The 27,819-nt window shown below is 37.1% G+C and overlaps 1 protein-coding gene across 1 annotated transcript in view; it reads left to right on the forward strand.

The window, feature by feature from the left end:
- The window catches only part of LOC131048684 (galacturonokinase), a 245,964-nt gene that overhangs the window by 212,647 nt on the left and 5,498 nt on the right, over positions 1-27,819 (forward strand). Inside the window, exons 10-11 of the mRNA XM_057982733.2 lie at positions 16,482-16,522; positions 16,645-16,673. Of these exons, the coding sequence (XP_057838716.1) occupies positions 16,482-16,522; positions 16,645-16,673 (70 nt within the window). The remainder of the gene's footprint in view (positions 1-16,481; positions 16,523-16,644; positions 16,674-27,819) is intronic.

Raw genomic sequence — 27,819 nt, forward strand, 5'->3', positions numbered from 1 at the left:
CATGAAGATAGAGAAGATAACGAGGTAACATCTCCTCCCAGAGAAGAAGAAGTATTGCATAAGGAGATACAGGTTAGAGAAACAAGATCGGCCATCCCAGATTGGTTGAAGGAAAGATTAACCAAGGTGATCGTGATAGAGGACGAAGACAATGTAATTGATTTGGAGAGCCTTGTTGGACATTCTCAGGAAGTTACAGAGAAGAGGAAGGCTACGAAGATGTCTAAGATGATTAGAGATGAGACTGGATCCAGAAAACTGCAGATAGCTACACCGGCAGTGGACAAATATGAAGGGGAGATCCTAGCAGAGGAATATGATATAGAGACATTTGAGCTAGGTCCATCCACAGCCGAACAGATGTTGGATGATGCCACCGATTCATTTGAGGCATTGAAAGACAAGCTTAGAGAAGAAATGGAGAAGAATAGAAAACTTGAGAGAGAGGTCGGTGCATGGAGGACATATTTCAATCATCTCAATGAGCCTTTGGGACGTCAGGATCCAGCAAGATCACCCATACAGGCACTTCCCCTTCAATCAATTAATGAGGCAGAGAGATTCAGGAGTATGGTCCAGCGTATGAGTACTTGGATGGATAAATCTCATACAGTTGCCGTAGAATTTGCAACAAGGATGATGAAGACTATTCATAGGGCTATCCAGGTTCTTGAGATCATCCACAACTTGATGATAACAGTAGCCGCTTTTGCTCATACCAAAGATGTTATCATTCTTGTCTTGAAAGTAATTAGACAAACATCAAGGAAGGTCTTAGCACAGGAAAAGATCATGGATGGAGGACCTCACAGTTTGCTTCAGTGGTCAACCTTACTCCAGATGAAGAGTGTTCTCTTCGAGGACATCAGTACTAGATGTAGCCATGTTGAGGAGGTGATCAATCCGATCCAGGACAGAGTATTTGAGGTACTACGTACCATTCTTGGCAGGAGGATCGAAGTTGAGACAGATGTGGATTTGCAGGAATTGGAGGATAGAATCAAGGTCATCTTTTGCAAGGACGCTAATATCACAAACGAGCAACAGGACCAGATGTTTGCTACCATGCTCCTGATTGAAAAGACTAAGGAACTCGAACCTGGATGGGACGCTGCTCTTCTAGATGCATTTGATCAGGTCATCCACTTGGAAGAAAGAATGAAGAATCTTCCCGAGATTCCAATTGCTGAGATCGAAGGAATCGTGTCAAGATTCATTGCATATGCTAAAAAAGAGAATTGGAAAGGGAATAAGATTCTAGATGAGAGGTTGTTATAGATGACATGGCACCTTAATTGTCATTGGTCTATGTCTCCTAGGTTTTTGTGCCGAATTTAATATTTGGCTATGCATTTAATATTGTTCAGTAAAAAGGAGGCCATTTGTAACAAACCCTAATTAGGGTTTAGGTGTCATGATCTTGACCGTTGATCTGCTTTTTGATCTGGACCGTTCATTGTAATTGAGGATGCTATTTATACCCTCATTTCATTTCATTATAATAATTAGATGTGAGAAGAAGATTAGATTATTGATGTATTAGAGAGATTAGAGTTTAGAAGCAATTTACTTTGTAGCAAGATTGAGTTTTGAGGAAAGAATTCAAACAATTGTTGTACATGATGGCTTTGAGATCAATGAAATATTGAAGTTATGGTGTTTTGTTGCATTTCTCTTGGTTATCTTCATGGTTGTTCAAATTACTTGAATCATTCTCAATCAAAGTAGTGTGTTTATTCGAAGGACAAAGTGTTGGACTCGATCCTTGGTAAGATTCACTTTCCAAACCACTAGCTTCTTGCTGATTGTAGGAACGCCTTGCGTGGTCAACTGGAGATACTTGAATCACTTAACCTTCAATCGTTATTGTATCTTGGATATGTACCTTCGTGGTAGTGTCTTTGATCTTTGATGCATTGAAAAATCATTTGTTACCTTAGAAGATTGCATCAATTTCAATTGAGTTGTTATTTTATGGCAAAATTGAAGTTGGTAGAATCTTGCCAAGTCTTGTCCACATGAAGTCATTCTTAGGGTTAGACTAGATTAGACCTCTTGCAAACCCTACTCTTTTGTCATTTTTTCTTTAAAAGTTTGTTTAGTTCATCAAAATCTTCGGCAACGTAAGGCCCCTTGAGGACACAGCAAATCACAACGACCACTGGTGCTTATCCACACGTAGAGACCCTACCAAAAAGAACATTTGAGTCATCCTAACTGATCCTTCTTGCGAATCTTCAGCAGTTAGCGACTTTATTCAAGAGAGGATAAGATGCCTTTGGGTATTTTATTCTGTGTATGATTGTGTACAAAATACACGTCAACAGGATGGCCAGGCATCCCTTATGCATTTCCTGCCATCCCCGATTTTAGGGACTGTTGATGTGTTTTTTATGACACCTCGAACACAATAAAATACTACGTATTCTATCCTCTCTTAAACAAAGAAACCTCATACGCTAATGAATACAGTCAAATGAGATGACTCCAAGGTTTACAATGTGAACAATCAACTTTATAATTGGGATAGACTCAGTGATGTATGATGTGATAATGCTGGAATCCAAGGGGACTTACATTTTGAATACTACTGGAACGTGGAGTCTATCTTTAACTTACTTGGAAAATAAAGATAAAAGGAGATATGGGGTAATTGATCTAATCTAATCCGAAGAACAATGATGATAATGGATGATGTTTTGATAGACAAATTCTTTGAAGCCTTGCTTCATCACGATGACAACAACTACACAAAACTGATGCAATCTTCTAAGAAATGAAAGATTTTCACACTGCGAATACATCATCCAAATACCCAATGCTGATGCAACTTGAAAATGTATTCACAATCAAACTTAGCACAATAATGAGGTTCAGTCTAACTTTACATTGTAGCTTACAATCAACAAACCACAAAAAGTATGAACCATAATTCTATCACATATCATTACACTTATCCATTATAATCATTGAACTTTATCTAAACTTGAGAACTAACAAGAAACCATGCAAATTGTAGAAATAACACAAAGAAATCCACCATGCTTCAATGCAAATTATGTATTAAATTCAACGTCTTGGCAACAATCCTAGCTTCTTCCCCCTACTCTACTACTACTTTCTACTCACTACTGATCAACTATTAACTATTGTCTACTAACCTTTACAAATGAGAGAGCCAAGCCTTATATAGAGGTCTCAAATCTCAATACAATTCAATGGCTCTAATTGATTCAAGATCAACGACCGAGATTACATGATAAAACCCTAATTAGGGTTAGTTACAACTAACTCCATTCGACCAATGAAATAATTACAAAACTTGGGGCACATGTCCCTCCTTGAATGTGGCCAATAGGAAATGAGGTTAGGTATGTGAAACAATATTTGATGAATCGCCATGTGTCACTTGCTCCTTCCTTGGATGAGTCAGATTCGATGCACTTGGATGTGCCGATGTGGCATCTCCTGATTGATTGATGACGAATAAGTGCCACCTCAACACATCCAAGTGGATCATCACAAAGAAGTGTTTGTGTCTTGGGGAATATCTCTTGATACTCAACATTTCCAATTGGCATCATCTTGATCAAGTTTTCTAATCTTGATTAACTCTTCTGGAACTATCTGATTGATCGCATTTAATCTTTTACTCCTTCATGTTTAGGAATTCTCTGTGTTGTCCCTATCTCACCTTCATCTTCATCATGTCATGAATTTGTCTTTCCTTAGTATAGTTCTTGAATTGTGGAAACCTTTGTGTCTACTCCCATTGTGAAGTCTTCTTCATGTTTAAGCTAATCCTTATCTTTGCTTTGATCTTGAAAAGTCTTGGTTTCCTTGACATAGAATGATCTCATATGTTGTGGAGTCCTCATGTTAAACTTGGATTTCTAAAGAAAATTGAAGGTCATTGTACAATTGGTTCCTAGAACAATGTTCTTCCTTGAATCCTTGAAGTGAGGTCTATATCTTGATGTTGTCTCTTCATCCTTTGGAATTCCCTCTTAGTGATTTCCTTCATGTGGCAATATCACCTTGGCATTTCTTTGAAAAGTTCTTGACATGTCTTCCATTTGTATGATTTCCTTTTCATAACCTTGTTGAGTGCATCTATCTTGCCTTCAATGAGTTGATCCTGTTCTCTACACTTGCATCTTCTTGTCTTCATTTTATAAGTCCAAACCTTCATGTTTTTCCTTCTTGCATTAGGCTTGCAAAACAAATAAATACTGAATTAAGACATTATGGAATAAAGGAGAATGCTTAACAAATCATACATTTTAGAACCCTCAAGTATGATATAGGGTTTTGTTGTGCGTTGCACACGCTCCCTATCGCCGACAGGGTCCCCCTTCCTGTTTTTTGAGCCTTTCGTCCTCGCCTTGTTGAGTTTCGCGCAGAGTGTCTCGCGTCGTTTCGAGCGAGTCCGCGACTGGTCCGTGAAGTGGTGATGTCAAAGAAGTGAGCCAATGAATCCATCAGGCTAGTCCAGCCCTCGGGCACAACGCCAAGAGTTTGTTCGAAGTTTTAAAAATCGCCTTGGATAGGCCTAAGGCAGTAGAAATTGGCGAAGCCCGCCAAGCAAGAGCAGTGCGTCTAAAGGTCGCACGAGGACCAAAGTCGCCGCTTTTCGCACAAGAGCTACGAAGTAGATTGCATAAGGTTTGTCTCCGCGATGTTTGTGGGATTTGAGTAAAGGATGTCTTTTGCCTACTGGTGAAGGAGCGAATTTCCTAGCCAAAATGCTGAAGTTTTTAAAGTTGCGAAACTTGCCCAAATGCCTTAGAGTTCCGTAACCTCTAAAATCCAAAATTTGTAAAGTCTGGCGAAAACTGGTCTGGAGTCCAAAATTTTACTTAAGTTCCCAAAATTGCCTTATGGGCCGAATTTCGGACCCAAAGGCCAAAATGTTAAAATTTCACAAGGCTAAAAAGATGCTAAAATCGCCCAGGGGGCCGAATTTCGAACCCTGAGGCGAAAATTTCGAAATTCAAAGTTTCCCAAATGGTCCGAAAATGCTTTTTAAATGTTGCAAAAGGTGTGTTTAGGTCCAAAATTCACTTAAAATGCCCAATTTCAGACCCTGGGGCGAAAACTGAATAAGGCGAAATCTTGCAAAAAGACCCAAATGGTCCGAATTTCACTTAAACGCCCATTTTCGGACTATGGGGCGAAAATTAGAAAATGTGAAATGCATGTGAAATATTGCAAAAAGACCCCGGAGGTCCGAAATTCACTTTAGACCTCCAAATTCGGACCCTGGGGCCGAAATTTCAAGATATGACAAATTTGCAAAAGGTGTTAAGAGGTCCAAAGTTTTTTTTTAAAACTTGCAGAGAGTGGCTTTAGGTCCGAAGTTTTTAAGTTCGCAATTCACTTAAAACCTCAATATTCGGACCCTGGAGCTGAAATCGAAAAAGCGATAAAGTTGCAAAAAAGTTCAAACACTGAAATTTGCAAAAGATGGGTTTAGGTCCGAAAATCTCCAGCTCGCCAAAACACCCGAAATTTGCAAAGCGCATTTAAAGGTCGGAAATTTTGAATGAATTGTAAAAATCGCGAAATCTTCGAAGTTTTTTTTTGAAAACGTTGAAGCTCTGAAATTCGAAGAGGCGAAAGCTTGCGAGCATGGGCCTAGGGTCCGAAGTTTTTGAAAATTGCGAAACATTTTAAGTGCTTCAAAAATCTTCAGTTCGCCAAAAACCCCAAGTGCTCCGAAATTCACCAGAAGGTAAAAAATCGTGAAATCCCAAAGGGGTGTAAATGGCCTGAAGTCATTTGAAATCGTAGAAAGAAGCGTTGAATGGTCCGAAGTTCGCCCTTAGGGTTAGATACAAACAAAGTTTAAAGCTTTGGAGGGGCCTCCATATTCGCCAAGGGGTCCGAAGTTGAAAGGTAAAGCACGTTTGAAACTCTAAAGTCCTCTACTTCTCCGAAAAACGCTGCGCACAGGCCCAGATATAGAAATTCAAGATTGATAAACCCCCTCCATGCTGTTGTGTTTCATGTAAAAGAGATCACGTCCGATTTTGAAAGGGAAAGAAAGCTAATTTCACGGGATCCAAAGTAATTCAAGGTAAACACTGCATAAACTATTCCAGATCATTCAAATTCAGATTGCCAATTACCCAGGGTAAAAACCATTTAAAATGATAAATTCTCTTTCATCCAACAACAGCGAAAAATTTAAATCAAGGAGATAACCGTTGGAATTCGAAACTTTGCAGAATCGTCCATTCGTCTTCACGCAACAAGGTCGGGCAATTCTTCGCCATCAGTTTTCGTCAGGTAAGTACGCTCTGTCTTCCTTGATCATCTGAAATGCTTATAAATCAAACAGGCGTATGTGTGAAATCTGATTAAAATGCTTAAATTTTCGAAATCTGCATCTCTTTCACTTGTAAAACGTTGTTCAAAGCAGTCAAAATTTAGAATTCACTCCTAAGGTTTAACCATAAATCGCATTTTCAAACTTAGGAGAATTTTTCATGCTCTGTCTCTATTGAAAATTAATCCAAAATCCAGAAAGTGTTAAGTATAAATTCGCGATCAAAAATCTTCATGAATGCTGTGGTTAAAATCGATCAAGCCCCTTTTAGCTAGAAATGTCGCTCCATGTCCAATCTAAATTTTGAATTAATCCTGGCATGTTGGAGTATTCTCTATCTAACCCGCCTTACTTCTTTTGTATCAACTCGTAATCCACATCCAGCTATGCAGGATAAATGCCTAAATCGGTGTTAGAATCATCAAAGACGCCCGCTGCAACCAAGACATCATGAGCATCCAAATCAGATATCCCGCGCAAGGTTGAAAGGATGAAGTATCAATATCAAAGAGGGGGATTGAGGGAGTCAAAAGTGCAAAGCATCTGGGACAATGTTGGTGATACCGACCTTGGCCATATTAACATTCAAGACTTCAGGAATCGGGTCTTTTCACCTAACGCATATGGCAAGCCTAGACAGATGGTGGAAAGTGGCATCGCCCAAGCGGCAGGATTTCCTCCAGCAGTACAGAACTATGAGTTAGTGGTAGAGGCTGCCCGACACTATTAGCCAAATTCCAAATTGGTGCTCCTTGAGAACATGACCATTGCCAACTTCACTCCAGAGGCCATCGGCGACGCATTCGACATTCCTTTCCCAAACAATCCCACAACCACAACTATAGATGAAGCACAAGGGGCATATGATATGAATCCGGCCCGATGCAAAGCGCTGATCAATGAAGAGTGGTACAATGAGAAAAGGCTTCCAAGTGCCAGGATTGTGAAAAAGACCCCAAGAAGTGATTTTCATAATGAATATGGGGATATGGTCACATTACTCAGCCGAGTTATGGGACTCCCTAAATCTAACTACTTTGAAGAGTGGATGTTCTATTTCATAGAGAAAGTCTTCGCTGGGAAGTCTAAATTCGACTGGGCCCAGATCATAAGCGACAACATCCACACCCAACTGATAGAGCTTGAAACGAAGAAATACTTCACCATGACCTCTTATTTGGTCTATATGTTCGCCAATAACCAGCCGCTGCCAAGTTTGATAATGAAAGGTGAAATCGGGAATGGGCCTGATCAGGTAAAGGTCTATGATTGTTACCCGCAGCTGCATTACCAAGATATAGCTCAGAGGGAAAAGAACAACCCAGCTTATGCAATTGGCCAATATGAGCACGTCAATGATGCCTTCACAATGCACCTGGTCAGGCTGATGCAGGGAGAATTACACATAAGGCTCTCAAAGCAAGCTACTATCCTAGTACAGAGGTATGGAGCCTGGTTCATTCAGTTCCCAAGGTTCTCCTATATCCGAATAGCGGGCTTTGATGGTCCCTTTCTTTGACTTCCACGGTACCCAACCGACAAAATAATTCTTATGGAGGTCGCAAGGCAGTCACGTCCGGCCGGCATCTTACTCAGAGAAAGCAAGCAGGCTGGATTCACATTCCCCATGATCATAGGCAACCATGATGTCCACCTGAAGACCCCTACCCTAGCAGAGGAATCTCTTGTAGAGCTGGCCTCTTATGGCCTACAGGACCATTTTCCAAGAAAATATTTCGATCATGATAATCTGGCAAAAAGAGCCCATGGCAAGCGGTACAGAGCAAAGGAATCAGTTAAAGACTATTGGAAGAATTGCTCTGATGACTACAAGGTCAGGAGGCAGGAATATTCTAGACTGAGTGTGCAACAAATGCGACTCTTTGAATACCGTTGGGTCCCAGATCAGCTCACAGGTTTAGGGAATTGCCTCCAGGTCCGAGAATTTGAAGCAGTAAGGCATCTCTTGCCAGGCATCAATTGGTCCCAGGACCCAATCACTGATTTCGAGGCAGTCATGGCAGCCCTAGCAAGGTACACAGATCAATGGTTACATCAATAGATTGAGAGGCTAATTCACAAAGGAGTCCAATTCACCTACCACCTAATGGGTAGCCTTGATTCTCAGTCCTCCAAAGATGAGGGAACGTCTAGTGCACCCCGGGAAGAAATTGAGAAACCAGAGAAAAGAAAGAAGGCTAAGGCTTGCAGAGGGACTCGGACGTCCAAAAGAACAAGAAGGGAGAAGATTCCTATAAGGAGACCAGAGGTCACGTCATCGTCAAAGGACCCCAGTTCGTCCGACGATGTAGTGGAATTAGATTATATACTTGCTCCGCCTTCTCAAAGTGACATTGGTGCGTTTGGAACTAATGATCCTCTCGCGCCTGACATGCTAGAAGCTGAGCTAAGAGCCCTCAAATCGACCGAACTGGGCAACCAAATAGAGGAAGGAGAGATTCCATCCTCCCAAGGGGTCAAAGTGCATGAACCCACTCAACAGAGCCGCCACGAGTTACTACTCCACAATACAGCCAAAGATGACTCTACCGTCGACAGAGAGCAAAGGATAGATGAGACTCATGAGCCTGAAAGGACTGAAGAACAACCATCACATGAAGATGCCAAACAGTTGTTCAGTGAAATAGGAGAAAATTCGGCTACAAGCAAAGAACATCGCACCTCTTCCACTCCTCCGGTAGCAAAGCAACTGCGAATCTGTGATGAGTCGGCTGAAAACATCAAAGAACAGAATGCAGACTTAACCTTGTTATCAGCCCAGACAGTGCCTCAAGAGTGGTTGATTGCCAGAGCCCAGCACAAGGCTGCCACCAAACCACCTATTGATCTAGAGGATATCTTCTCGCGCATAGACCAAGCAAAAGCTAAGGGGAAGAAAAAGCCCAAAGCATATTCTAGAGTGACCAAGGACGAGTAAAGGAACCGCACTCTTCACATTGCCACCCCGCCTGTAGACAAGCCAGCAGATTAGATTACACTGGCAGATTATAGCATCACAACTGTCCCCATTGGACGAGCCACTAAGGAGCAAGAAAAAGAAGAATTCAAGGATTCAGTGCAAAATATACTCAGGCAGCTCGAAGAGATAACAATTGAAAAGGACATGTATCGGGCTCGTGCTGAGCAAGCCAAGGGATACATCGATCAGCTCCTAAGGCCACTACACAATGCCTCTGAATCCCATATTCCCCCGATGGCATTGGCGCAAAGGACCACAACAGAATTTGAAGGAGTACGGGACAGCGCAAGGGCCGTCAGGGAATGGATACAAGACATCAAGAAAAGGGGAGAGCGAATCCTTAAGGAAGTAAAAGAGATGACCCACCATCGAGAGCTCACTCTAGTCAAGTTATTAGAGGTAAAGAGGGAATCCCTTCACATGCACGAAGTGGCTGCCACTACCCTTCCCCTCATGAGAGCTCTTTTTTGGACACGCACAGATTCCTACATTGTCCGCCATCCTAGATCCTCATAGCATCGATGCTCTTAAGGAATGGTACTGGACTATCACCATGAAAAACGACACCAAAGAAATTATTGACAAAGAGAATGACACATGTGAGGTGATTCTGGGAAACATGCAAGAACTAGGTAAGACAATCCTCCGATCAATGGTTTCGGGATGGATAAACGACTTGTTCGATGATGCAATCTAGCCGGACTGGGAAGAAAGATTGGGAACGGATAGGATTTTACCTATTCCGCTAAGGACTGAGTTCTGCTGGTCAGTTCCATTCAGACATATTATGCTTTGAGCGTAATCGCTCCAGTTGGAAGGACAGTTTAAAGCACGTGGACTAGTATCTCGAAGGCATGCAATACAAAATTCGCCATCCTCCCATGCCTCCATTCAGTCTACTTTTCCAGTTATGCATCAGGTTCCAGGAATACGTTGGTGAGGAACAGGCAGCAAGTCGTGATCTATGGCGGGAATATTTGCATGGCGAAGATCAATTTCTAGAAAAGGAGTGTGAGACTGAAATAGAGAAAGTGATTTCTCAAAAGTGCCTTTTTCTCTCTAAATCTTAAAAGTGCACTTTTGCACCAAAAGGTGACATTTGACTTCTAGTCAACAAAATGTAAAACTTTATTGATACACCTTTTTGGATTATTTCAAATTGATTTAATTATCCCATTTTGGGTAGTTATTGCCCATTTTGGGGTGGTTGTTGATATTTGCATCCCATTTATGGGTATGGGCAGCCATGCTTTATGCATGAATCTGGGCCACTTGTTTAGATTAAATATAGGCCATTCATCCTTTTTTGAAGTCTATTTAAGGGACTGGTTTTCCCTCATTTTGTAAGAAGTTCTTGGATTGTTGCAAAAGCTCTGACGAAATTTTACAGGAATTAATGCAAAGATTAAGACTGTTTTCAAGTTTCCTTGTGAGGGCATGGTCTCCTTCACTTAATTTAGAAATCTTTCAGTTATGTTTATTCCTTTTACATAGCATTTTCAAGCAAGCATCTGATAGAATCCTCGCAGTTCACACCATTGGGGAACGGCTGATTGCCTTTCTTTATGCATGGTTAATCTGGACCTTTCATGCTTAGTTCGGTTATTGAACACTCACTATGAATGTAAAAGTTCTAATGTTGTACTTGATAACATGAAAATCTTGTTTTCCTTTGAAGATTGCACTAGATTTATGCAAACATTGTGCTTAAGTAGCTGGTGATGTTTAATCTAGTTTCTTGGAGGTGTCTGTCTGCTTGACTGAATTTGTTGTCTTAGTTAGAATTTACATTTCATGTATCTCTCTCTCTCCCTATCCTTCCCTCCTTTTTCTCCTTTTTTTATCCAGAAAATCTGCAGTCCCATTAAAACAGTATCAACTTAACCGAAATCATTTGATAGAAAGATTATAAAAGTTCCAGGGAACTTATCTATAAATTACCCATCCAACGTAAGTTCCCCTTGTGTTTCCAGCAATAAACACATCAAGCCACTGAGAAATCCCACAGTCAAGACCTGACAAAAGAAACCTTGAGGTTATCCCCTTTGATCAAAACGCAGAAAATAGCATTAGGGATTTCCTTATCTCAAGAGAGGATAGGATACTCAGTTGGTTATTCTATTCTGTGTTAGCCGTATGGAGTTTGTAGCAATGCGATTTCAGACACGTCAACAGGTTTTAGATTTGGAAATTTAATTTGTAGGTCTGATCTTTCAATTTAGTGCAGAAATCTGGGGGTCTCTTACATTACAATGTGGAAATTGACCCTTGTTCTGCAATATTGCACCCAACATTGGCGGACTTTAGGGGATGTTTTGCAATTAGCCTTAATGAATGGCAGAGTTTGATCAAGTTTAACATTTTTTCTCCTTTATGAATGGTGGGCTTTGTAGCATTTCCACATTTTCCACTCCAAAAAGCGTCGCACTTCGTAGATTTCCGCATTTTATTGACTTAGAATGGCAGACTTTGTGAGATATTCAGTATTCTTTCTCATATGATGGCAGACTTAGGAGAAATTTCAACATTTTTTTCTTCTACCAATGGCGGACTCGAGTGAAAGTCCAGCATTATTATCTCATCAGTGGTGGACTTGACTGAAAGTCTGACATTAATACTGACTTAGTGCAAAAGTTTTGATGCAAGTGCAAGTTTGAAGGGCTCAATGACTAGTGGAGTTGTAGGGAAGTCCTGCATTTTGATCAACATTTACCTTGCTTTACCGTAGTGCGAAATTTTGCCTGAAGACACATGGGTGGACTTCAAGACCTCAGCAACAATTTTTTGACAATTTTCCAATGGTGGGATCAAGGGTATGAGCCACATTTTCACTCCACTAAGATTGGCAGACTCAGAGGGTTGGCTTACAATTTTACATCCAGCCATTGGCAGATTTAGGAGAGTGACTTACAATTTTGAGCAAACTTTACAAGATTTTGTCAACATTTTTCATGGAAATTTCTAATTTGCTTAACACTTAGACAAAAATGTAACATTTTGTAAGCCTTGCAACATTCATTCAACAATCTTGAATCCAATCCTCATATTAAATCTAACTCTTGTGAATTGTAAAATCTACGTTTCAACCTATTGGCAGATTCATGGGTGTAAGCAACAATTTGTTGGTCTAACTCAAACTCTTTCACCAAATGCAACATTCTCAAGAACAACTTTCAATGGCGGATTTGAAGGGGTATGCAACATTTTCAAGTGGAAATTCAACCCCATATAATATTTTGCCATGAAATGCAACATTTTCAGATTTCCCTTGGCAGCATTTTCAAAACTTGATAACTTTGACATTTTCAACAACATTTCTGCATTTCGACAATCACATGGTTTCACTTGACAATTTTAGTGTTCGTTTTTTCAACATTGTAGAGGCATGAAATACTTACAATTCTTGATGGAATCACAAGTAATTTTTCCACTCAAAATGTAGAACTTAACCTTGCACTTACGACAACTTTGCAACTTTGACGATACTGACAAGTTTTACAACATTTCTTGATTAATGACAATATTTTATAGTTTTTGCAACCCGTGGTGATTTAACCCCAATCCTCAAATTTGACACTTACAAAACAACCCACTCTCACAAGAAAAGGCCAAAGACTACGAAATTGCTGCCAAACTTACTCCCAAAGCAAAACACCTAGCCTGTGAGCAAAAAAGAGGGGTCCCCATTTGCAATGGGGCGATGTGTGAAAACATCACAACAGGGACACATTCTGAGATGTTTCTTCATTTTCTCAGTTTGTTGTGGACAGCTAGGGGATGTCCCCACATCCCAAAATGCCTCAGGGGATGGGGACGGGGGTTTGAGGGGTGTGGATGTGTCACCATGTACCACAAGTTATTAAGTATTAATTTTATCAAATATATAAGTGAACATTTGGCACCATTGCCTTGAAAGAAGTCAGGTCAGATATAAGAGATGCATGCCCTTACACCCCAATAAAGGCAAGAAGAGACCACAATGTGGTCAAGACCAAAAGATCAGGCAATCTTTAATCAATACAATTGCATTAAATGAGCTCCGTGGGGGGCATTTATGTGCTTTCTAACTATTAATGTTGACTTGGTTGTCAATTTGGCTTGGTCAGTCATATATATTATTGCGTAATTATAAATGAAGTTACAGTCTATCCAGTTTATTAGGAAAAAAATATTCATAAATATTCTGAAAATTGTCTTGAGCTTTTGCAAATTACATGGAAGTTGTCAAATGATCCATGAATTGGGTTTTAGGCAAGTTCATAAAAAATGAGATATGATGTCACAAATTTCTGTGACCTCTGGTCTTTGTACTAATCTCATCTCTCCTTGGAAATTGCCCTCCATTAAATTGAAGATGTAATGGAAGAGTTCTTTGTGAAAAGCCTAATCTATGCCATAACAACACAACTATTCAAAAGAATTGTTACTTGTCACTTTCAATGAGGCCCAATTCCCTATAAATGGTTGAGGACTCTCAAAAGGCTTTTTTGATCAGTTTATTTAAACACTCGATAAGGTATTTACTTAATTTTGTTAGATTTTGACTTTCTTGCTCTTTCTTTTAGTATTTTGACCTAATTGTGTGCCTATTGTTGAACTCTTTCAACAGTCACAAAAGAAGGAAGCATACTGTCATAAATTGTCAATGTTGTTTCAAATGAACTCTCAAAAGGCTGTTTTGATTGGTTTATTTAAACACTCAATATTTACTTAATTTTGTTAATTTTGACTTTCTTGCTCTTTCTTTTAGTATCTTGACCTCATTGTGTGTCTATTGTTGAACTCTTTCAACAACCACAAAAGAAGGAAGCATGCTGTCATAAATTGTTAATGTTGTTTCAAATGAACTAGCATGGAATGCTAGACAGATTTCTTGTGTGAGGTGGTGGTTGTGACATTTATCCCAAAAGGCTTTTTGGATTGGTTTATTTAACCACTCAACAATGTATTTACTTAATTTCCTTACTACTTGACTTTCTTGCTTTTTCTTCTAGTATTTTGACTACACTACAATGTAAAATTCCTTAATTTTTATTAAATATTTATCCAGTTCATCGTCAATATGTTTTCAACATAACCAGTAAATTGTGAACAGAATGATGAATAACATTCAGACAGTGATATTTCCCATTCATACTAACTTATTTACTCTTTCCATTTGCTGGTATTTTCATTGTTTGACAGACAAGGTATTCATTTAAGAAATCATTCGTTATTCAAATAGTGTATATGAAGTGCACCTGATGCCCATCTGTAACTGTTGTTGGAAATCCCATGCTGCTGGTTACCAGAGTTCTACAGGGGTTTACGGTGAAGCATGAAGAAAAGGGCTCTCTGTATATGCTTGCACCTTGCAACAACTTCACCGCAGATATTTCCTTTTGACTCCACCAGCAACGCAATACTACTCCGGTAGTCTACGTCTGCTATAATACGGGTAGTGAGACCTCCGTATGCTATTATCACCACTCCCCGGTTGTGATCCTTCCACACACCCCGACTATGAAACTTCGGCTACACCGTTAAATATGACGCCCGCTGCACCCTCGGGGACGCTTCCTGTATCTGCAGGGTCAAGTCGGAGTCATACCCGATATCGGGTCTCTGACTTATGTGAGCAATAGTGTTTGGATTAGACTCTGCACCCGCTGCACCCGATATCGGGTATTTGGAAAGACGAAGGAGGGACTGATTGTGCAAGCTACTTCCGTTAGTCTTCGTGTAGGATGAATTTTGTATATTGCCCTGTCAATCCTCTGGAAGTCTCTTCCAGTTGGTGTTATTTGAATGTGTGTGTCCGCGATATGTCTTCAACCAAATCTCACACCAAAGAACACTCCTTAGTTTATAATTCCAGTAGGCCAGTTGGCTGGCGAAAGGAATTCCTTAACAAGCTCCGATCTCTTACGATGATCTGTTTTCGCTTCAGTGATATTTTCCTCAAATATTTCGTGCTCACCATCCTGAATGCCCATCTTTTATTGACACCAGTTAGTTAATATTCCCGTAATAGTTAAAGCTATTTACGGAGTATAAACAAAATATGAGATTAAAAGACATGCTTTTAAATATTAATTATTTATATAAATGGATGGGAGTTTATATAAAATAATTAATATGTTTATACGTTCGATAATCATTTTATTAGGGGGACATGACATACAAGACTTCCATTGAACTCTCTCAGTAATCATGTAAGAAGGAAGCACAATGTTATATGTTATCAATGTTGTTTCAAAAAAACTAGCATGGAATGCCAGAAGCATTTTTGTGTGAGGTGGTGGTTGTGACATGTATCCCACCTCATTCATTTGCTTCCACATTGTTAGAGATGCATTTGCTGTCCATGGATATTTTATCTTGAATGGGTAAAACATTGTATTATAAAACATTTTAGATGATTGTTAAATAGGAAGTGAGCATATCAGTGCAATAGGGAAATCACTAATCTCTCATGTACGTAAACATTTGAACCATCTATGAGTAAACATGTAATGAGTCATTTGGTTGTCAATGGTGAGTTGGTTGCTTCCAACCGTTACGAATCTTCATGCATGGATCACTTTGTCTATACTAGGACATCCTTGAATTTTTGTTCTTAGCATTTGTGAGACAAAGACTTGTGCAAGGATCATCTTGTGCATGTGCAAGCCCCTTGCCAACATGTAATATCTTTACCAAATATACAAATCTCTTATATATCATTCAGATGTTGTGTTAATGCGTGGTGGCTCGTATCTTTGGTGTTTGAATATATTTAATTTAAACTGCTGTGCTCTCATCATGAAGACTGCCTGAAATTCATACCTGATGAAGCTATCTATAACATGAAGCTTCAACCAATATTAATTGATGCTTGATCACAATTATATAAAAACCAACCAGCTCAAACAAGCTCACAATTGTAAAATACCACCATTGAGGTTGTCTTTATTTGAATATTAATAGCATTAATTTGCTAGCGTAGTAGTCCTACTTTGAATTGATCAAGTGTAAGGTGACCCCAAAATGTCAAAGAACCCTTGCTCATCTCATGTATCAGTCATAAGGATCCCAGATTAGTGCAAATGAACTCTAAAACATAACAGCAGAAGAGGAAGACTTTTATATAGAGCATTACTTTGAAAGAATTGTGAAACATATTGTTGACTGCTTAATTTAACATTGCAGGGCATCTAGAAGAACATCAGCAGAGCCTCTTCTTTGCAATGGTGAGAATAAATTTAATCTTTAGTTATCCATCTATTGATGGTGTTGTTCATGCTTTTGTGCATTGTGATGTATCCATATTCTATAGATAATAAATTGGGTTATGCTTATTTTGCATGGCCAGTTGCACCAGAAGATTATGCAGTACACAAGGTAGGCTGTTTTCATTTTACATCTTTTCCATTGATCATATTTGTCCTTATTTGGCCAATTATTTTTCAGATATTATTTTTTGTGCCTTCATTTTAATCATAATTAGACATAAAAGATTGTTGCTGCCTCCCACTTAGATTTCCAAAAGAATCTGCATCTCTTTTATATGTTTTTTTAATCCTTGATTGTATAAAAAATTTGCAGTTGACCTCAACATACATAACAGCAATAATAGTAATAACCACAATAATAGCAAGCACACACAAAAGAGAACACAGATTTACATGTAAACCCTTTTGGAGAAAACCATGGTGAAGGATTGCTTGGATTCATTGTCCAAATTCAGCCTCACAAAATGGTAAAATGATCTTACAATATTTGCAAGCACTAACTCTTTGGAGACACCAATCCCCACTTATAGAATTTGCAGGCATCAACCTACTGGAGACATAATCCCAAAACTAAGCACCAAATCAGCAAGAGACACCAATATCTTGGATCAGGAGGCACCAACCTCTTTTGCACAAAAAAACACCTTCAGTTTGTTGTTTCTTCAATAGATGATGAGCAACAAAATATCCTTCATAGCTCTGCTCTAATTCAGATCTGCTTTGCATTATCTTTGCTCTTCTCTGCTTAGCATTAATTCTGATTTGCTTCTCAAATGATGGAATATTTTACCACTTAACTACACATCCACATCGTTATTCACTTCTACTCTGCTATGCATTCAATCTATTCTGCAATACTGCTGCTCTTCTTTATGTTTGAATGACAAAGCACCACACTTGCATAGATGCTTTATTTCACACACTCTCACCTCTAACTTGCAAAAATACTTCTCCTTTATACAAACCTTTTAGTGCACCAAAAAATCAGTGCAATAAATCCATAGGCTGGCCAAACATGTTATCCAATTTTCGCCTTAGAAAGAATTTTAACTTCACAGTGCCAAGTTAGCTGGTCAAGGGTCGGGGGTTCATACTGCATTCCAACTAGTGACAAACAAAGTAAGCCTTAGAGCGTATCACTGATGATCGATAACCTTAGCAAAATTTGTAGAGTGCACAATCTGCATCAAGGGTCGGGGGTCAACTTTACCCCTTACCTCTTACCACAAACTGAAATTCACAAGTGTTAGATGGAAAGTATGATCAGCAATGAGCATAGGCATTTAAAGGGTTTGAGTTTAGCTCTCCCTCTTAGCACATGCTGGCAGATATTCAGAACAACTTGGCAAGCCAAAGTCTCGAGCAGTGATGGTAGAAGACCAAATTGGTGGTCAATGATCCTCCCTATCACTTACCAAAAAGAAACACAGGTGTTAAATATGCAGACCTGACGCCAATGAGGAGCTAGTGTATTTCGGGGTCAAGGGTCGAGTGTTAGCCTTGACACATTCCAACAATATTAATAAAGGTTAAACCAAAAGCCCAAACACCGACGATCGATGACCATGTTCGCATCAAAATATGCAAACAAGACATTGAACTCCCGCGTGCTGAAGCCCAATACACTTCGAATCTTAATCTCTCAACTTTTGTCAAAACCAACTTTTGCATCAATGACCATAAATTCAACATTCTTATTCTTGCTTACACAAAACAACCTTTGACATCAACATATCAATACATCAACACTCTTTCATATCAATGACAACATATCTAACAAACAAAGACAACATCAACCTTTGACAGCAATGAAAACATTTCCAATAATCTCCCTCTTTGTCATTGACAGCAACCACTATTTGCAATGCCCTCCTTTCTATTTGCAAAGGGATGTTCAATACCTTCACAAAGAATCTTCCCTTTCTATGCGACACTTCCTCTTTCTGTACATCTCCCCCTTACTACAACTTGCCTCATAGCATCATTATCACTTCTTGTAACTCTCCCACTTTTTCTATAACTCTCCCCCTTTTTCCAATGCACTAGCTGATCTTTTACCAAGCATAACTCTATAGGGCTGATAGATAAAATTGTCATTATCTGCCCATGAATTGTGCTTCTCCCTAATGACAAGATAAAGGAGATACCACTCCCAATGCTTTCTTGAGATACTCAAAAAGTTTCTTTTAAAATGGTCTTAGTGAATATGTCTACGTTTTGTTCTTTTATGGCAACGTATTCTAACTTGACTTGCTATTTTGCAACCTGCTCTCTCAAGAAATGATACTCGATAGGGATATGCTTTGTCCTTGAGTGCATAATAGGATTCTTTGTAATGTTTCTTGCATTAGTATTTTCAAAAAGCATCGAAATTGGATGATCATATTCTACGTTAATGTCTTTCAATGTCTACTTCATCCAAAGAACTTGTGTGCAATATGACACCATTGCTATATAGAATGTCTTTGTTGTAGATAGAGAGACTGAGGCCTGCTTTTTTCTTAACCAAAACACAAGACTGTTTTCAAGAAAGAATGCTCCTCCCCTAGTACTTTTCCTATCATCAACACTACTTGCCAAATCTTCATCTGTATATGTTGCTAGAGTGAAATCTTCACCTCTAGGATGCCACAAACCAAAATTTGAAGTGCCTTTTAAATATCTAAAAATTCTCGACTACTTGCACATGAGTTTCTTTTGGTGTTGACTGAAACCATTCTACAATTTCTACTTCTAGCCTTGATGTTGTTAAATATAGTAGGCTGCCAATCATTGACCTGTATGATGTCTGAATTGTTTCAAGAGACTCATCATCCTTTCTTAGTTTATAGCTTGTGGCCATGGGTGTGCTCACTGGCCTGCAATTCTGCAATCTAAACCTTTTCAACATCTCCTTGATATACTTGGGTCGAGAAAAGAAGCAAAAGTCGGCATTGAGTCGCGATTAATCGTGAATAATCGCGAATCGTCAGAAATGCCGATTTTTTCCCCAAAGTCGGGCCAAAAAATTGTTGACTATCAGTCAACGACTTTGGCCAATTAATTGCGGGTAGAACTCTGCAAAATCGTGTTTAAATCGTGTTTAAAAATTGTGAAATATCTGCTCGGCTAAAAAAATGACATAAACCCTTAAAATCACCTATGAAAATAGACCAATTCTGGGTATAGTTTGCATGGAATCAGTTAGGGTTTGAAATTTTTGTCCTTAATTTTTTGCCGGACATTTTGACCTTTGCAAAACCTTAATGACTTTCTGTATCGCTGAAAATTGAAACCTTAAATATTTTTGTTTGCATTTTGAATAAGAGCCTCGCCTTGTCTCGTTGTTTCACTTGGGAATTATAAATAAAAAATCGGAAATAACGTTTCTGCAACTGATAAAGCTTGAGAAATACGAGAATAAGCTTTCCGTCGTTTCCTTATTTTTGGTAACTTTAAATTAAAATCTGAACTCTAAATTAAAAACTATGACATCTAATTTGGGGGATTATAAACTTTATATAGGTATTTATAAAAAAAATTATAAGCGACAATCCTTACATTCATTTATATTATTGTTTACTATATGTTTAATATATAATTAAAAATAATTTAATAATTAACATTATAAAATAATTTGTAAATTAAAATTATTATACATTATATTAGTTTCATTTATTAAAATATATAGAATAATTATATAATTTAATAAAATTGTAAATTAGAAATATAAATAATTTAAAAATTATAAATTAAAACTTTGCATCTTTATAGACCATTAATAAATGTAAATATAATAATATTTATTTTTAATTTATAATGTATATTATTTAATTTTTAATATATAATTAATATATATAAAATAATTTGTAAATTAAAATTATTATATATTATATTAGTGTGTCATTTATATATAAAATAATTTATAAATTAAAATTATTATATATTATATTAGTGTGTAATTTATTAAACTATATAGAATAATTATATAATTTAATAAAATTGTAAATTAGAAATATAAATAATTTAAAAATTATAAATTAAAACTTCGCATCTTTATAGATCATTAATAAATGTAAATATAATAATATTTATTTTTAATTTATAATGTATATTATTTAATTTTTAATATATAATTAATATATATAAAATAATTTGTAAATTAAAATTATTATATATTATATTAGTGTGTCATTTATTAAACTATATAGAATAATTATATAATTTAATAAAATTATAAATTAGAAATATAAATAATTTAAAAATTATAAATTATAAATTCGTATCTTTATAGACCATTAATAAATGTAAATATATTAATATTTATTTTAAATTTATAATGTATATTATATCATTTTTAATATATAATTAATATATATTTAATTTCAAAAATATATTTATTTTTTATACTATATCCGATTTTTTACAAATTTTTTCTCGATTAATTCCCGGTTTTTTCAAAAAATCTTAAACTTTTGTTTTGCCGATTAATTCCCCAAACGATTAATGCTTCTTTGGATTGAATAATTCGTAAACCAAGCAAGAAAGACAACTCACATAGTATGGACACCTCAAACTCCTCTTGCACATCCTCAGCAAACTTTTGACACATTTTGTCACGACTGCCTCCAAATATGATTTCATTAACATAAACCACTACAACTGATTTTCACCTTTTGTTTTGATGAAGAGGTTACTATCAGCAATTCTTCTCTTGAAGCCTTGTTGTACCAAGTCTTGAGTACCAAGCTCTAGGGGCTTGCTTTAGCCCATAAAGTGCCTTCTTCAACTTGCACACATAATCATGATTTTTTGCTTACAAAAACCCTTTTGGCTGTTCAACATAAGCTTCTTCCTCTGAATTTCCATTTAGAAATGCAGACTTGACATCCATTTGATAGACTGTAATGTCCCCTACTAGGAGGCTGCCTGTTTCCCAATATATTAACACACATTACTATACATTATTATGCTTCAATTCATATTTCTTAAACTATTAGACAAATTAGTATTCATAACACATTCAACATTCATTAATTTAAGTCCTATCTTAGCTTCTTTCCTAATCCTAATGAGGGATGGTGATTTGCTATCATAGGGCGCTGACACCAACTACAAAGAGGCTCCCTCAAGGCCCAAGACTACGTCCCTACGCATCTTGGGCTCACCATCATTTGTGATGGGTTTACTCACCTTTCCCTACACACACCAACCTATCCTCTCATAGGACTTAGCAGATGAATTAAGATTAGGCCAATAATATAATAATCTTTCATGTATTATGAATGCATATGAAATTAAGTATGACTGTCATACATATTGCAGTCTATATGAATATTACTATTAAATTCTGCATTAGAATATTATCAGACTTTATTAAGCATACATGTTAAGCACATCCCCATGCATACCACCAAGAACAAGGATGTTGCTGTCAGTAACTTAATAACCATTCTGATCTGATCTGATCTATGCTAATGTCACTGGATGCTTTTGATTCCTTTTCTTTGTATCTCTCAATGTGAGGGAGAGGTCACACCTCTTCATCATGTATGCCCTTTGGCAAGAGACACACCCTTTCACTGTTAGCACCCTTTTGAAAGAGCGCAACTCTTCATTATTCCTGCCCTTTGAAAGGGACACAACCTTTCATGATCAGATCTGCACTTTTTATTTAAATCAGATCCACAATTCTCATTCCCAAATTATCCCCCCTCAAATGAGGTTCTCTTCTCCTTTTTATATCTCATGCTTGAGGGAGTCGCAACTTTTCATTTTATGTCTTTAGATCATTCATTAATTTAATTAAATTTTAATTATATTGAATTATATTCTTTTATATTTTAATTAAATTTTTAATATTTTAATTTTATTATTATTATGATTTATTAGTAAATTCTATTTCAAAGTGGGGACATTACAGTCCACCCCAATTGAGATTGCTTGTCCTCAAGCAACGATCATGTAGTGTTCAAAATGACTTCCAATATGAAATGGCTTTAGAAACACACATGAAATAAACATGTTGGAAACATATTAGGCATGAACCAAACACGGAGCATACACATGGATATATGCAAACACGGAGCATACACGTAAATACATGTATTGTTAGATTCCTTCTTATTGACTCGAATGATTCATTTTTACCCTGTAGGATGGCAAGATCAAAGCTCTAATACCATTTGTAATGTCCCCTACTAGGAGGGTGCCTGTTTCCCAATGAATTAACACACATTACATTATTATGCTTCAATTCATAGTTCTTAAACGATTACACGAATTAGTATTCATAACACATTCAACATTCATTATATTAAGTCCTATCTTAGCTTCTTTCCTAATCCTAATGAGGAATGGGGATTTATTGTCATAGGGCGCTGACACCAACTAAAAAGAGGCTCCCTCAAGGCCCAGGACTACGTCTCTACCCATTTTGGGCTCACCATCACTTGTGATGGGTTTACTCGCCTTTCCCTAGACACACTAGCCTATCCCCTGATATGACTTAGTAGATAAATTAAGACTAGGCCAATAATATAATAATCTTTCATGTATTATGAATGCATATGAAATTAAGTATGACTGTCAAACATATTGCAATCTATATTAATATTACTATTAAATTCTGCATAAGAACATTATCAGACTTCATATATTAAGCACGTCCCCATGCATACCACCAAGAACAAGGATGTTACTGTCAGTAACTTAATAACAGTTCTGATCTGATCTAATCTATGCTGATCTCACTGGATGCTTTTGATTCCTTTTCTTTATATCTCTCAATGTGAGGGAAAGGTCACACCTCTTCATCATGTATGCCCTTTGGCAAGAGACACCCTTTTGAAAGAGTGCAACTCTTTATTATTTCTGCCCTTCAAACTTTCACAATCAGATCTGCACTTTTTATTTAAATCAGATCTGCACTTCTCATTCCTAAATTATCCCCCCTCAAATGAGATCTCTTCTCCCTTTTATATATCATGTTTGAGGGAGTCACAACTTTTCATTTAATGTCTTTTGACTATTCATTAACTTATTGAATTTTAATTATATTGAATTATATTCTTTTATATTTTAATTTAATTTTTAATCTTTTAGTTTTATTATTATTATTTGTTATTAAATTCTATTTCAAAGAGGGGACATTACGTAGACTTTAAATTTGTGAAGCAAGCAAACACCAAAAACAATATCTTGACTTCTAATTTTGCAACAAGAACAAAGGTTTCTTCAAAATCAATACCTTCAACTTGAGAATAACCTTTGCACAATAATCTTGCTTTGTTTCTTATCACTTCACCTTCTTCATTCAGCTTTTTTGTGAATACCGCTTGGTATCAATCACATTCTTGTTGTTTGGTCTTGGAATGAGTTCCCATGTCTCATTCTTTTCAACTTGATTCAGGTCGTCTTCCATAGTATCAATTCAATGCTTGTCTCCACTTGCTTCTACAAAGTCCTTAGGCTCTATTTTGGATAGTAAGGAGAGATTTTGCATGTTCAGATGTCCTTGCTGGTCTTCGTCTGGTCTATATTCCAGCATCTAAATCACCAAGAATTAGACATTCAGAATGATTCTTCCGGACAAATTTAGATGGTGCCTTTTGATCCCATCTTTGTATATTTTCGTTATACAAGTCAATCGGTTGCATTACAATTATCTGAAGTAAAATTGTACAGAAAATGGCTGTTGCATCGGTCTAGTTGTCAACTGGTTCAAAGGATTTGTGCTGCTCTGAGCTTTTTCACCACCACTATCATGGAACCTTGGCACCATGTTGTTCTATGATAGATTATGTTGTGTGATTATAATGGTTGCGCATCACATGTTATTAATTTCCTTTTTTATTTAAAGATGAATCTTTCCCTTTAATTTGTTTTACAGCCCAAATACTCCAATATCTCATGATCAATAGGTAATTCACTTTGCAGGTTCAGAATAAAGCACCATGGGTTTTAGACTCAGTCATATTATAATGAGGGATTAGATGGTGATAAAGGAATTGTAAATGAAATTTGGCGTCGAAAATATTTGATTAGATACAATCCCCTGACTTACAAAAAAAGGTCATCACACCATGATAGCTCTTATATAAATGATCCTGTTTGGGGCGGAGTCATTTCAATTCCATTTAATTTCTTCATAGGGATACTGTAAGGAGCAAGGGCAGTGGCAAAGTTATATAATCCATTTGAATTCTTGTTTTGAGAACCCTGTTGGTGCAAGGGTATTTACTTGAAGTCAAACTGTAAGAAGAATAGAGTGATATTATCTCTACAGGCTGTCCTGGAGGTCTCCAGTTCACATTTGTTGCTTAGTTGCTATGCTTTGTGCTCTCAGTGGCATTTCTGCATTTAGCATATAATGTTATGTTGCTGTTGGTTTTTACAACAGTGGCAGTGGAAATTTCATTTAGCTGTGCTTTCACGGCTTTTTCTATAATATCCTTTCTCAATTTCCATTGCTTTGTACACTCTCCCTCATTACCAGACAGTTCGTATATTTGTTTCCAGAGTTTGTATCTCAGGTTTCGTCAAGTAATGTAGATGATTGTAAATGAAGCAATGTAAAATCCCACAGTAATGATTCTGAAATACTGCTTATCTAATTCCAAAAAACTCTGTTTCTTGCACCAAAAAAAGAAGATAACAAGGTATATTGCTAATCTAAATATTGAAAACGTTCACAAAGTCTGTCGTTACTTCCAACAGTAACTTAGATTCTTTGACAATGCATCCGACTGAGAGAATATTATAATGTAGTTCACTACAAACAAGGAAGTTAATGAAAGAACCTGGCTTATTAGCAACAGCAACAAGAAATATTCTGTGTAGTTACAGGATCGGTGTTCTCAGGTTGTCAACTTCTGCAAATCAAATCTGTCCAGTCGCCTTGGCTTCTACCCATAGAAAATATAGAATGTATCCGTTCCAGAAGATCTGGTCGACTCCAGTAGAAGTACGTTCAGGTGCTTATAATGGAAAGGTTATTTCATCACCTTTCCATTATTAAAACTCGTCCACACTTTCTTGCAGAAATGTCTTTTTTCATAAAGGTTATTTCACCACCTTTCCATTATTAAAACGAATATTCATTAGTGACTTTATTAAATGATTTGTTAAGTATTCTTATAAAGTTGCTTTCATAAATAAAGTAATTAAATGTCCCCAAAAGAATATTAAGACAATTTAATAGTTAATTAATTAATTTAATTAATTTTAAGGTGGCTTATATGAGAAGCGGGGACATTACAATTTCTGTTGCAGCAACCTTTATTTGTCTTGTTTCTGTAATATAATATATTTTCTCAAATATCTCCAAAAAACAACAGCTACAATAATCACAAAGATTGGCCCCCATGTCCATCCCAACGGCTTTATGATTAATTTTGAGAATACCTTACTAAATCCACAATTGAACCTCAAAAAAAGCAAGAGACCTCACTGGTATTATGGATCATGATCAATTTTGTGTGTAGTCTTTTTGTTGGTCATCCATCTGCAGGTCATTCAACTTCACTCTTGAGGCGTCTTCTTTATAAAAGTGAGAGCCACTGTTATAACTTGACACAAAGCCATTATAATCTTAGGCACCTATTTCAGTATCAGAAGAGTTTGTTTGAACATGATTACTTTGTACCCTTGTCCAAAATATGTCTGTACTTACCAATTTAAGTAGCTCATCACCAGCTACAATAAAATCTTAGTGGATTGATGAAGATTTAGTCAAGGGAAATAACCCATTTGGAAAAAGCATATATATTTATTTTAAATAGCGTGCATTAGACTACAGGATGTTCTGCATACTGCCAAAAGATTTTCCCACCAACCAAATCTAATCACCCCACCCCTTCAGGTCTCATCAAGCAAAATTTACTTTCTGACCAATTCCTCTCACCAACATAGGAAAACAAAATCAGATTTTATAGCATACTTGTGTAGCAGCTTATTTGAAAGGATTGATTGAAGTGTTGTAACTTATATCTATAGGTTGCCTTCTCAAAGTAGCTTAGCTATGTATTTCTCTTCTGCACTTTATAATATTCTTATTGCAATAAGACCATTTTTGTTTCTGTATTTGATCTCTGTCGTCACTCTCTCTTTGTTATTCTTTGAAATGTTATTGCTACATCTACATCTCTGATATTTCTGCTCAATTAGCATTAAGATATCCTTGGAATTGTGGACAAAAATTTCATATCAAAGGAATGGAAGCAAAATGTACATTTGTATCAGGAGGATATTTCACAATTGCATCAAGATTTAAACGTAAACTTAGCAGTAGCTAATAATCACTTTCCAAGGTAGAGTCCAATCGCTGAGTATCCAGAGGTTTTCTACAAACGAAATTGCTCTAGTGTAACAATTTTGGCAAATTAATTTTGCATACATTGGTTTAGTCCTCTCTAGAAGCCATGAGAATACATGAGCCTTCAGTATATACACAAGCACCATTAATGAAAAAGCCTCTAGAATGATAAAGATAGATATACAACCCACTCTTTTGGATCCGTTGTGACGTTTTCACACATCGCCCCATTGCAAATGGGGACCCCCACTTTTTCGCTTTTAGGGTAGGTGTTTTGCCTAGTTGCCTTAGTTTAGCAGGTAGTTTCCTAGTGTTTACCTTTGCTTAAGAGAGAGTGTCGTCAAAATGTTGAAAGGATGTTAAAATTATGAAAATGGTCCAAGTGTCAGGTTGCCTCAGTGTGTTGATTTATCCTTCTAAGTGTTGAGCTTCAATTTTGCCTTGAAATTTGAGCGTGAATATGCCTAAGTGTGTCTAAGTCGGTGATATTTTTGTGCCTAAGTGTCAAGAGGTCCTTTAGGAGTAGTTTTTCCACTCCTGGTAGATAAATTAAGTCAAAATTGCATTTTATCCCAATGAATCCTAATTTCCTTGCTCAAATTCAAATAAATTTGACTAAATCCCGATGCATAGTGATGAAATTTGACATGTCCAGATATTTTTGAGTGTGAAAATCATCAAATTACTATTGAAAAACATTAAATTGAGGTCTAGAAGTCAGTTATCCTGATGGAGGACGTTTTTCCCTAAGCTTTTTGGACAGATTTCCAATGACCCGTGATTTTCCCCACTCAAATTCCTGATGAGGGGTGTTTTTCCCCAAGTATCCTGATATTTATCCCGATAGACCACGTTTTTCCACGAAGAGGCCCAAAATTTGTCTAAGTGCTGAGAATTATCCCAATGAAGTGTAGATCTCCCCAAGAATGAATGATGAAGTTTTGTGTGGACAAAATTCCTT

The sequence above is a fragment of the Cryptomeria japonica genome, chromosome 2, assembly GCF_030272615.1.
Source record: "Cryptomeria japonica chromosome 2, Sugi_1.0, whole genome shotgun sequence".
Taxonomy (NCBI): domain Eukaryota; kingdom Viridiplantae; phylum Streptophyta; class Pinopsida; order Cupressales; family Cupressaceae; genus Cryptomeria; species Cryptomeria japonica.